At 41.3% G+C, this 12,497-nt stretch overlaps 1 protein-coding gene across 2 annotated transcripts in view; it reads right to left on the bottom strand.

The window, feature by feature from the left end:
* The window catches only part of gldc (glycine dehydrogenase (decarboxylating)), a 177,164-nt gene that overhangs the window by 20,144 nt on the left and 144,523 nt on the right, over nucleotides 1–12,497 (bottom strand). For both annotated transcript variants that reach the window (XM_060845597.1, XM_060845605.1), the window contains 2 exons: nucleotides 11,406–11,501; nucleotides 4,217–4,389 (listed from right to left, as the gene is read on the bottom strand). In XM_060845597.1, coding sequence (XP_060701580.1) covers nucleotides 4,217–4,389; nucleotides 11,406–11,501 — 269 coding nt within the window. The remainder of the gene's footprint in view (nucleotides 1–4,216; nucleotides 4,390–11,405; nucleotides 11,502–12,497) is intronic.

Here is a 12,497-nt window from a genome sequence, read left to right as displayed (position 1 = left end):
GAAATCCCCAAAGCAGAAAATTAGAATCCAAACTCTGTTAGGATCAAAAACAATTTTAACATGTTAACGAGCAGACTTTGCAAAAAAAAACTATTTTCTCCACCACTTTTAAACCACTTCTGATATTCCCTGGTCTCCTCTGGTGCCTTCCTCACTAGAATTTCCCTGCTCTGATCAATGCATCAGTTTCTTTTATTTTTATAGCTTTGTAAATACTTATCAGGCTCCAAATGCCCTGCTTGAGTTATTTACATTCACTTAGTGCAACCTCCTTCAGCTGCATGAACAGAGTAGACGACACTCAACATCTCATCTCATTATTTGTCCTGTGAAAATCAGGAACATTCAAGTTAATGGCTGTTAAATACTTCATTCCAACTAAGGAGTAGGTGAGCACTGACCTGTTCATGGTGGTGCTTAGAAACAGCGAAGGGCTCTCACAATAAACCATAAAAGACATTGGGTAAATGTGTTGATGGTTAATTAGACAAATGGTGCATTACAGAGAGAGCTGCACCAACTCACATCAGCTCAATAGAGCAGTCAGGCGTAACTCCAAATGACCCAGACAACATCATAACTGTCCTCAAGACAGACTCAGCAGAAGTGACAGTACAGTCAGGAGGAAGTTGCTCTTGCAGTTCTTAACATTGACTCCATACCCTGGGAAATCTTATTAAATCAGATCAAACACGGTGAAGGAAACCTGTGATTGCTACAGCTGATGAATGACTACTCATCCATGATGAGCATCCACTTGGAAGAAGCACAGAAGGTGGCAAAGCTGCAGAATCTTCAGAGTCTATCACAAGAATGGCTCAGCAGCAACACTGTTAAATCAGGCTGGTCATGTCCTAAAGGACATAGTTGCTAGACCTAGTCTGCAGCAGGTGGGGAAGCAGCAAGAGGGAAAAACATACTTGGCCACATTCTTACCAATCTGTTAGTTATAGATACATCTGTCCGTGTAATAATAACAACTGCACAGTCCTTGTGGAGACAAAGCCCCATCTTGACATTGATAATACTGCCTAGCATGCTGTGAGATAATATCACCATGTTAAATGGGACAAAGTTCGAATAGATGTGCGACGATGCTCTTCTTTAACAAGGTTATGTAGTCCTTGTTTTTTTCTCTCAAGAGGTATTGTAAGGACAGAGGTTCTGATATGTCTGGGTTTATCTACTTGAAGAAGCTATTGAGTTAAAAAAAAACTTGTACAATGAAAGGGGAGTGGCTCATCTTCCCAGCTCAGCTTTACTCTGTTTTGGTTTGATTTGGGTTTTAGCAGTCTGGCTGTTCAGAGCTGCTGGTCAGTGTAAGCTAGGAACCCAAAGGAAAATACAGTGGAAGGAGGTTCCATGTTACAGCTCTCCGCCATCTCTTTCTCTCCTGTAAGAACCTGTGTTTGATTTTACCCTTTTTTGCCAAAGCATGTTTATGGGGATTGTTGCAGGAATTTGGAACAGCATCAATAAGTTGGGATAATCTGTTGGGTTTTCAGATAGGTTAAGTTATTTTATATTCTGTTCTCTTTTGTTTGTGTTTCATTTGGTAATCTTGCTAATAAATTCTGTTTTGTTTAAAACTAAGTGGTTGGGCCAGCTGCATCACTCCTGGAATATCCACTAGCTAGAAAAGTTAGGGTTTGGCCTACTTTGTTGAAATATTTTGAGAGTGTCTGGCCTAGTCCATAACAACCTAAGAGTGGGCAATGTGAAACACTGTGGAACATCAACAGCAGCAGAATTGTACTCCAGCATAATGTGCAACTTCATGGCCCAACATGTCCTCCACTCCACCACTACCACCAAGACAGGGGATCAACCCTGGTTCAATGAAGATTTCAGGAAGGAATGCCAGGAGCTGAATGAGGCATACCTGAAAAATGAGATGTCAACCCGGTGAAGCTCCATAACAAGTCTTTTACATGAAACAATGAGCAAGGCTAAGTGATTCAACAACCAAATTGATCAGGTATAAGCTCTGCAGTCTTACCACATCAAGTCGTGACAAGACCGAAGCATTTGCAACAATCTTCAATCGGAAGTGTTAAGTGGATGACTCACTGAGCTCCTCTAAAGGTTTTCAGCCAAGTCGATTCACTCCATGTGATATCAAGAAATAGTTGGAAGTACTGGATATTGCAGAGACGCGGGCCCCCTCAAAATTCCAGCAATAGTGCCAAGGCTGGGGCTTCAGTGCATACCACATCCCTAGCCAAGTTGATCCAGGATAGCTACAACATGGGCATCTACCTGACAATGTGGAAAATTACCCACGTACGTATTATACACGCAAAAATAAAGAATGAATCAAATCCAGGCAATTACCATCTTATTAATCTACACACAACCATCAATAAAGTGATGGAAGATTTAATCATCAATGCTATCAAGCAATAACTGCACAGCAACAATCTTCTCACTGATGCACAGTTCACATTCCGCCAGGGCTACTCACCTCCTGACCCCGTTACAGCCTTGATCCAAATATGGACAAAAAAACTAAAATCCAGAAGTGAGGTGAGGGTGACTCCCTTGACATCAAGACAAAAGTTTCACTCATTGTGGCATCAACAGGTCCTCACAAAATTGGAGTCAATAGGAATTGGGATAAATCTCTATGCTGTTTGGAGACATAACTGCTATGAGAGAAAAAAAAATTGTGTTTATTGAAGGTCAGTTCCCTCTGCTGCAGGACATCACTGCTGGTGTTCCTCAGGGTAACGTCCTCAGTCCAAGCATCTTCACCTGTTTCCTCAGTGACCTTTCCTCCATCATGAGGTGAGATGTTCACAGATGATTGCACAATGTTTAGCACCGTTTCGGACATCACAGATACTCAGGCAGTCCATGTTCAAATGCAGTAGGACCTGGATAACACCCACACTTGTGATGATAAGTGCAAGTAACATTCACACCATGCAAATACCAGCAATAACCGCCTCCAATTAGAGACAGTCTAACCACTGTTCCTTGACATTCATTGGCATTATTATCATTGAATCCTTATTACTAACATTCTCAGGGTTACCATTAACCCTAAACTCAACTGGATTGGCTATGTAAATACTGTGGCTGAGAGAGCAGATCAGAGGTTAGGAATCTTGCAGTGAGTAACACCTACTGTCTGCCTAAAGCTTGTCCTTTTTGTCGACAAGGCACAAGTCAGGAGAGTGATGGATACTTCCTACTTGTCTGGGTGAATGCAGTTCCTACAGCATTCAAGAAATATGACACCATCCAGGAAAACTAACCTAATTGACTAGCACTACATCCTCCACCTTAAATATTCATTTTCTTCACCACCAACGCACAGTGGCAGCACTGTGTACCAGATACAAAATGCAGAACAGCAACTCACCGAACCCACTACAAAAGACCCTTCCAACTCACATGTCAACAACTTAGAAGAAGGGCAGGAGATACGTGGGAAACACCATCACCTCAAAGCCAGACACTGTCCTGAATTGAAATTATATCACTACTCTGTGATAGTTGTTGATCAAAATCTGGAACTCTCTTCCAAGCAGCATTGTGAATATACCTATGGCAGTTCAAGACAACAAATCACCACCATCTTCTCAAGGGAACCTAGGGATGAGGAACAATGTTGGTTAAGCCAGTGATGCTCACATTCATTAATCAAATATAAACAGAGCTCCATGTTCCTTCCATCAACTCCCACTCTCAATTCCCTATGTGTTCTCTATTTCTGAATATTTCAGTTTTGCTGCTCACCTCCACTGCTCCCTCCATCTGTGGAGGGCTACAGTAGTCAAGAAGTTTTGGTCATGTGACAATCAATGTTGGCCATCTATACAACTGTGAAACTGACAGCACTGTCTGATGACCACATGTAACTGAATGTGAGAATCCAGAAGTTACGATCAGTAATTCCTTATTCCTCCTCTAGGTCTCTGTAAAAGGACATCAGCTTAAATTATTTGAATAAACATGAATCTACACTTTTATGCTATTAGCTTTACTAAAAAACCTTCTAAAGTTATACTTGTTGAACAATGTATAACTAGGTGATACACCCATAATTAACAAAGGAAAATCTCTCTGGCCAAGGAACAGGACAGTATTTGCAATTTGTTTGGAACATCAAACTGAGGAAATGCTTGCCTGACACAGTTTTATTTAATACTGCAGACTTTTAGATTTAACTAGACAGGTTACTGAAGATAAACAATATGTTCTGACTCACCTTAAGTGGGTTTATTCGCATGTCCATTCTACCCTCCTCAATGTCTGCTATCTCTTGTCGAATGTTTATCATAGCATCACAGAACCTATCTAGTTCAGCTTTATCTTCAGATTCAGTTGGTTCAATCATCAACGTACCCGAAACAGGCCAGGACATAGTTGGGGCATGGAATCCTGTAAGACGTAAAGTTACTGTAATGTCATGGTTAAAAAGAAAGCCCATAAAGCCATTTACAATTTCTGCTGCGTGAGGAAGCAGTATGCTGCAATTTAACACTGAAGTCTGTGCTTTACAATTCACAAATAAATGTGTTCAGATCTCAACTTAGTTTTGATGTCATCCCATTATAATTTGGGTCAGCCAAGGAAGGTATAAATGGGAGTAAGCCACTCAAATCCTCCAGCCTCTTTCACCATTCATAAAGATTAGGGCAGATCAGTGACTCCACACGTTCATGCAAGGCAACAAGCTTGAAAAATTCCCTTGGACTTTACATGGAATGTACCATGGAGTTAAACAGTAAAACCTGCTGAATGCACAATGCTGATTAGTGCATGCCAGCAGTAACAATTGTGAACTGGATGTCACAAGATTCTGGTGTGCCACAGAGATTATCTGGAAATTGAGAATTCACATCACCAACTTGAGTTACTACTCAAAATTCCTGCTCGTGCTGACTCTGCAAAATTTCCCCTCATTTTTATTTCAGACTTCCAACACCAGCAGGACCTTTCTTTCCCCTTTACTGAACCCATGGTTGTGAAAATCTCGATTAATAAAGATCCATCATTTTCAGACAGGATGAAACTGGTCTGTTAGATCCATCAAGTCTTAGTTGCCATTTTACTACAAACAAGCGATCTTGGTTCTCTCATGCGCTTTCCCTACACTTGAACATTTTATTGCCTTTTATTCCCCTTCCATAAAAAAAAAAGCTGTTCCAGTCATCAGAGTCATTACAATAAGCCCCTTTATTGACTGAATAACCTAATGTTTAAACATGGCTTGAAACGAATCTCCATGTTAGAGATAGATGCAAAATATTGATTTGATAATTCAGCGATTCCCTCAGCCTCCACATGTAAATGTTTGGTCCTCAATCAATCCTTCTATACCTTTTTCCAACCTTTTACTGGACTGTTGAGATCAGACAGTCTTCTATCCTTTGTGTGAAAATTAGTACATTTTGAATTAAGTACATCTGCCCATATATATCTTTGAGAACCCCTTTTAAGTTAGCAGCCATTGCTTTTTCATGGTCTCTTTCGGATTCTCTTATTTGCTTACTCACCATCCCCTTGAACATTGTACATTTAGATAGGCTCTTAAATATATTTCCAGCTCACATCTGTCATAAGCACACTTCTTCATTTTTTTAACCATAATTTCTACCTCTTATCTTTTAGACAGCTCTGAATTTGTTCGCCCTACCTTTCTTTCCCTTTCAAAGGAATATCTTGAAAAAAAGTCAAAGCAACAGCACGTTTAAAAGGGAGTGGAACAGACAAAGGCAGCACATGGTCAGTGCAGGAGACAGAGAGAGAAAGAAACCCACACTGCTGATTTACACAACAGTGAAGCTGCACAATTAGTGCCTTTGCTGTTTGAATTTGTGTATCACTGGACATCGGAGTGTGTCTGGGAAAGTTAACAAACTGTGAAATTCACAACTAATCTTGTAGGAACCTGTTTGGGAGAGGTCACAGCACAGAGACTGATAAGTGAATATTTTTAAGTGTGGCCTTACAGTAAGTCTGCAGTAGTGACTAGAGTGGGTTCTTTCTTGATTATATGTTTTATTGAGATGTGTCTCCTGATTAAACTTAAAAATATAAACCATAAATATTAAGTTAGTCTGGAGCAGTATTTTGTAGAGGAATAAGACGGTGCTATTTTCTGGGTCTGTAGATTGGAAGAAGCAAAAATGACCTTGAGGAGAGTGATATGCTCTTCTTGTCGGATGTGGGAGTTTAGGGAGAGTTTATGTGTTACTGAGGAATATTTCTGCAGTAAGTGCCATTGGTAGCGAATCCTGTCAGATCGAATGGATCAATTGGAGAGACAGTTAGTGGCAATGAAGAATTTACAACAGCAAAGGGGGGTGATGGATGGCAGTTATAGGAAGGGAGAAAAGTTGCAGATACAATCACATAGATGGGTTAACTCGAGGAAAGGTAAGTGAGGAAGGCAGGTAGCGCAGGAGTCTTCTGTGGCTATTCCCATTTCAAATAAGTATGCTGTTTTGGAAGAATTAGGGGGTGATGGATTCTCTGGGGAGTGCAGCATGAACAGCCAGGTTTCTGGTATTGAGACTAGCTCTAATGCAATGAGGGGTATGTTGGGTTCCAAGTGATTGATTGTGATAGGGGACTATCTAGTCCCAGCCACAGAGAGATGTTTCTATGGCCAGCATTAAAAAATCAGAATGGTGTGTTGCCACCGTGGTACCAGGATTAAGGATGTCTCAGAGAGGGTGCAGAATGTTCTCAAGGGGGAGTGAGCCTAGCAGGAGGTCATTATACACATTGGAACCAATGACACAGGAAGGGAAAAGGATGAAATTCTGAAGGGAGAATATAGAGAGCTAGGCAGGAATTTAAAAAGGTAGCCCTTGAGAGTAGTAATATCTGGATTATTCCTGGTATTGCGAGCTAGTGAGGACAAGAATAGGAGGATAGAGCAGATGAACGCATGGCTGAGGAGCTGGTGTATGGGAGAAAGATTTACGTTTTTTGATCATTGGAATCTCTTCTGTGGTAGAAGTGACCTGTACAAGAAGGATGGGTTGCACCTGAACTGGAAGGGGACTAATATATTGGCAGGGAGATTTGCTAGAGCGGCTCAGGAGGATTTAAACTAGCAAGGTGGTGGGGGGATCCAGGGAGATAGTGAGGAAAGAGATCAATCTGAGACTGGTACAGTTGAGAACAGAAGCGAGTCAAATACCCAGGGCAGGTAGGGACAAGATAGGATTAATAAATTAAACTGCATTTATTTCAATGCAAGAGGCTTAACAGGGAAGGCAGATGAACTCAGTGCATGGTTAGAGACATGGGACTGGGATATCATAACAATTAGAAACATGGCTCAGGGATGGACAGGACTGGTAGTTTAATGTTCCAGGATACAAATGCTACAGGAAGGACAGAAAGGGAGGCAAGAGAGGAGGGGGGGGGGGGGGGGGGGGGTTGGCTTATTTGATAAGGGATATCATTACAGCTGTCTGAGGGAGGATATTCTGGAAATACATCCAGGGAAGTTATTTAGGTGGAACTGAGAAATAGGAAAGGGATGATCACCTTACTGGGATTGTATTATAGACCGCCGAATAATCAGTAGGAAATTGAGAAACAAACTTGTAAGGAGATTTCAGTTATCTGTAAGAATAATAACCACCCTATTATTCTTACAGATAACTGAAATCTCCTTAACCACCCTATGGTAGGGGATTTTAACTTTCCAAACATAGACTGGGACTGCCATAGTGTTAAGGGTTTAGACGAAGAGGAATTTGTGAAGAAAATTTTCTGATTCAAAATGTGGATGTACCTACTAGAGAAGGTGTAAAACTTGGCCTACTCTTGGGAAATAAGGCAGGGCAGGTGACTGAGGTGTCAGTGGTGGGGGAGCACTTTGGGGCCAGCGACCATATTCTATGAGTTTTAAAATCGTGATGGAAAAGGATAGACCAGATCTAAAAGTTGAAGTTTTAACTTGGAGGAAGGCTAATTTTGACAGTATTAGGCAAGAACTTTCAAAAGCTGATTACGGGCAGATGTTCGCAGGTAAAGACATGGCTGGAAAGTGGGAAGCCTTCAGAAATTAGATAACTAGAATTCAGAGACAGTATATTCCTGTTAGGGTGTAAGGAAAAGCTGGTAGGTATAGGGAATGCTGCAAGATGACAGAAATGGATTGTTTGGTTAAGAAAAAGAAGGAAAAATAGTCAGGTATAGACGAGATAGATCGAATGAATCCTTAGAACAGTATAAAGGCAGTAGGAGTATACATAAGAGGCTAATGAGGATGGCAAAAAGGGATATGAGATAGTTTTGGCAAATTGAGATCAGGAGAATCCAAAGGATTTTTACAAATACGTTAAGGGTAAAGGGAGAGAATAGGGCCCCTCATAGATCAGCAAGGCAGCCTTTTTTGTGGAGCTGCAGGAGATGGAGAAGTTACTAAATTAGTATTTTGTATCAGTGTTTACTGTGGAAAAGGACATGGAAGATATAGAATAAAGGGAAATAGATGGCAACATTTTGAAAAATGTCCATATTACACAGAGGAGGAAATGCTGGATGCCTTGAAAAGCATAAAGGTGGATAACTCCTCAGGACCTAATCAGATGTATCCTTGAACTCTGTGGGAAGCTAGAGTAGTGATTGCTGGGCCTCTTACTGAGATATTTGTATCATCAATAGTCACAGGTGAGATGCCACAAGACTGGAGGTTGGCAAACATGGTGCCACTATTTAAGAACAGTGGTGAGGATAAGCCAAGGAGCTATAAATTAGTGAGCCTGATGTCGATGGTGGGCAAATTGTTGAAGGGAATCCTGAGGGACAGGATGTACATGTATTTGGAAAGGCAAGGACTGACTAGGGATAGTCAACATGGCTTTGTGCATGGGAAATCATGTGTCACAAACTTGATTGAGTTTTTTGAAGAAGTAACAAAGAGGATTGATGAGGGCAGAGCAGTGGACGTGATCTATATAGACTTCAGTGAGGCATTCGACAAGGTTCCCCATGGGAGACTGGTTAGTAAAGTTAGATCTCATGGAATACAGGGAGAACTAGCCATTTGGATATAGAACTGGTTCAAAGGTAGAAGACAGAAGGTGGTGGTGGAGTGTCATTTTTCAGACTGGAGGCCCATGACCAGTGGAGTGCCTCAAGGATCGGTGCTGGGTCCACTACTTTTCGTCATTTATATAAATGCTTTGGATGTGAGATTAAGAGGCATAGTTAGTAAGTTTGCAAATATGCCAGAATTGGAGGTATTGTGAACAGCGAAAAAGGTTACCTCAGCTTGCAACGGTACATTAAGTAAGTACATTGGTAAGGTCCTAGGGAGTATTGCTGAATAAAGAGACCTTGGAGTGCAGGTTCATAGCTCCTTGAAAGTGGAGTCGCAGGTAGATAGGATAGTGAAGGAGGTGTTTGGTACGCTTTCCTTTCTTGGTCAGAGTATTGAGTACAGGAGTTGGAAGTCATGCTGCAGCTGTACAGGACACTGGTCAGGCCACTGTTGGAATATTGCGTGCAATTCTGGTCTCCTTCCTATCAGAAAGATGTTGTGAAACTTGAAAGGGTTCACAAAAGATTTACAAGGATGTTGCCAGGGTAGGAGGATTTGAGCTATAGGGAGAGGTTGACTCGGCTATGGCTGTTTTCGGAGGCTGAGGGGTGACCTTATAGAGGTTTATCAAATCATGAGGGGCATGGATAGGCTAAATAGACAAAGTCTCTTCCCTGGGTTGAGGGAGTCCAGAACTAGAGGGCATAGGTTTAGGATGAGAGGGGAAAGATATGAAAGACATCTAAGGGGCAACTGTTTTACACAAAGGGTAGTGCATGTATGGAATGAGCTGCCAGAGAAAATGGTGGAGGCTGGTACAATTGCAACATTTAAAAGGCATCTGGATGGGTATATGAACAGGAAGTGTTTGGAGGGATATGGGCCGGGTGCTGGCAGGTGGGACTAGATTGGGTTGGGATATCTGGTTGGCATGGGTGGGTTGGACCGAAGGGTCTGTTTCCATGCTGTACATCTCTATGATTTTATGACAGTGATCAGCTTGTCTTCTTCTAACCCATTATTCAACTTCAGTTTTTCCTGGAAGTTTTGACTCCAATTTATTTGATTCAAATCTATTCACAGATCTTTGATGTCGGTTCTCCCCCAGTTGATTATTCTTACCTTGGATTATTCATGATCATTTAGGACAATTATCTAAATCCTTAAAAGGCAATGATAATTGTCCCCCAAATGTTCCCTCACTGAAACCTTATCTACTTGTTCCATCTCATTGCTCAGAAACTGGTTGCGTTGTGTTTCCTTTCTTGTGGACTGAAAACATACTGCTGACAGAAATTCTCAAGCACAGTGTAGAAATATTTAGCCCTCTCTGCTCTTAATTGTAGTTCCACCCCAGTCAACATGCAGATAATCCCTTACATTATAATTTTTCTATAATGCTTACACCAATCTGAAATTTGCCCTCTGCATCCTTCACTACTTGATGACCTACAGGCTACATTGAACAATAAAATTACACCTTAATTTGCTCCCAAACTGTACCACATCAATTCTGTCTTCGCATCCACTGAGAAATCAACTTTCTCCAGTATTGTAATGCTTTCCTTAATCAATTGTCACCCTTATTCCTTTTTTGCCTTTTCTACCTTTTCTGAATTCTAGTAACCAGAAATATTTAACAGGGATTCCTGGTATTGGAAGAACTTCAGCAAGTTGTAACGTATCAAAGTGTCCCAGTATAGTGAATGCAATTGTTCCCTCAATATCAGGAACCCCGGCAGAAAGAGAGGGAGCCTTCCCAATATCAGGATCTCCTATTGGATGAAAGTACCAAGTTCTGGTGTCCTGAATTAAATTGTTTCCTCCATCAAAAACAGATCATGTGTCACATTTGTTGCCTCTGTATCATCATGGAGCCTTGTTTCCATCTGCCACAGCAGAAGATGTACTTAATTCAAAATGTACTTATTTTCAAACAGTAGAAGACAGTTTGATCTCAAGACTCCATGTTACATACACATTGAGCATTTTCTTACTTTTAAGTGATTGGAAGGAAGCATTAAACAGGGGTTCAACTGAGGATCCTAGAACAGAAGAGACACCAGCAGTGCCCATGATTACTCTTTCTGGTCCTGCCCATGATACAGTCAGTTCTGCTATAATACACGTTTCTGCAACGCAAAATGGTTATCACATGATTGAAGAGTTTAGACCATTATTTGTAGAATGTGAACATTCCTTCCCTGTTATCGACTACAACACGATTCCAGCCCCATTAGTTTAAATGGTGCTGCTACTGTGTGATTTTCTTATAACGCAGTGTCATGCAGGAATGGAACTATTGTGTTATATCAAAATCGACTGTATAAGGAGCAGGAATACACAATGATTAGTTTACAAAACAACTGGGCAGAAAGATTCTCACCATAATCTTGAAGCCTCTTGGCAACATCTACTGCTTCGATGTTAGCTGTTTTCTTGAATGGCCGCACATCCAAGATGAACTCGTGAGCCACGTAACCTATTAAAACATTTTCAGATGTTTAGTATAACACACAGGACTTTGAAAAACAGTTCTCCTCCAGCGTGACACTGAAGCAACCAACACAATACCAAAAACAAAATCAACATGACCCAAAGATTTATCCAGTAACAAGAAGTATCATGAGGTACAAACGCCATGGGTCTCAATCTTTATCTAGATGATAGAAATTCTATCCAAATATTTTAATTGGTTACTTCCGAAGCACCAGAATTCTTCCTGCTTGAAATATACAAGGCAAAGGACCAACCAATGATAACACTTACAATTATGAAGCATGAGTTCCACACTTATAAAGACACTGTATTGAAAAGCTTTTCAAGTTTGCCCTTGTTCAATTATCCTTCAGACACAGTAACAGTGGAAATAGAGGATTACATGCTTATGCAATGATCTAACTCCAGTGCTGGCCATCAGTACATGGCATCTGAGCAGACATGTTACCGGACTGTTACATGTGGCTCTGAGATGGACTGAATTTAAAGTAGCATCTTTGATGGTGGTTGGAGAGTAGTCACAGTTGAAGTAGAATGTTTTCTTTTTGCCTCAGTGCAGTCAATTGTTCGGTCCAGGTGTGAAGAATTGTAAGTGCTTTGGTGTCTCAAAACGTTATCTGCAACTGCATCCTAGCAACGGGCCAACTGATACGAAATCAAGCTTCTTTGAAGTGCAGGGGTGCTGATGTAACAGAAACCGCAAACCAAATGTTTTGTGGTTTATCCTGGTATGAGCAACCAGGCTGTCCCGAGCTGACAGATCTTGCTGCTAACAATCACCAGGCTCCTCAATTTTGACATCACACAGATCGCTCCGGGCTGAACAGGCACCATGAGCCATGTTTTGTTATTGCGGCTTGGAGTGGTGACAGAAGTGATGCACGGAAGGAGAGGGAACTTCTTCATCTTTCACTGGCCAGAGAGAAACAGGAGAGGCTGGGGTGAGATCAGAACAGCAGAATCCCCATTGGTGTGGGGT

Source organism: Hemiscyllium ocellatum, chromosome 2 (assembly GCF_020745735.1).
Source record: "Hemiscyllium ocellatum isolate sHemOce1 chromosome 2, sHemOce1.pat.X.cur, whole genome shotgun sequence".
Classification (NCBI taxonomy): Eukaryota; Metazoa; Chordata; class Chondrichthyes; order Orectolobiformes; family Hemiscylliidae; genus Hemiscyllium; species Hemiscyllium ocellatum.
The sequence above is the reverse complement of the archived record's forward strand: the minus strand, read 5'-3'. Positions and strand labels throughout refer to the sequence as shown.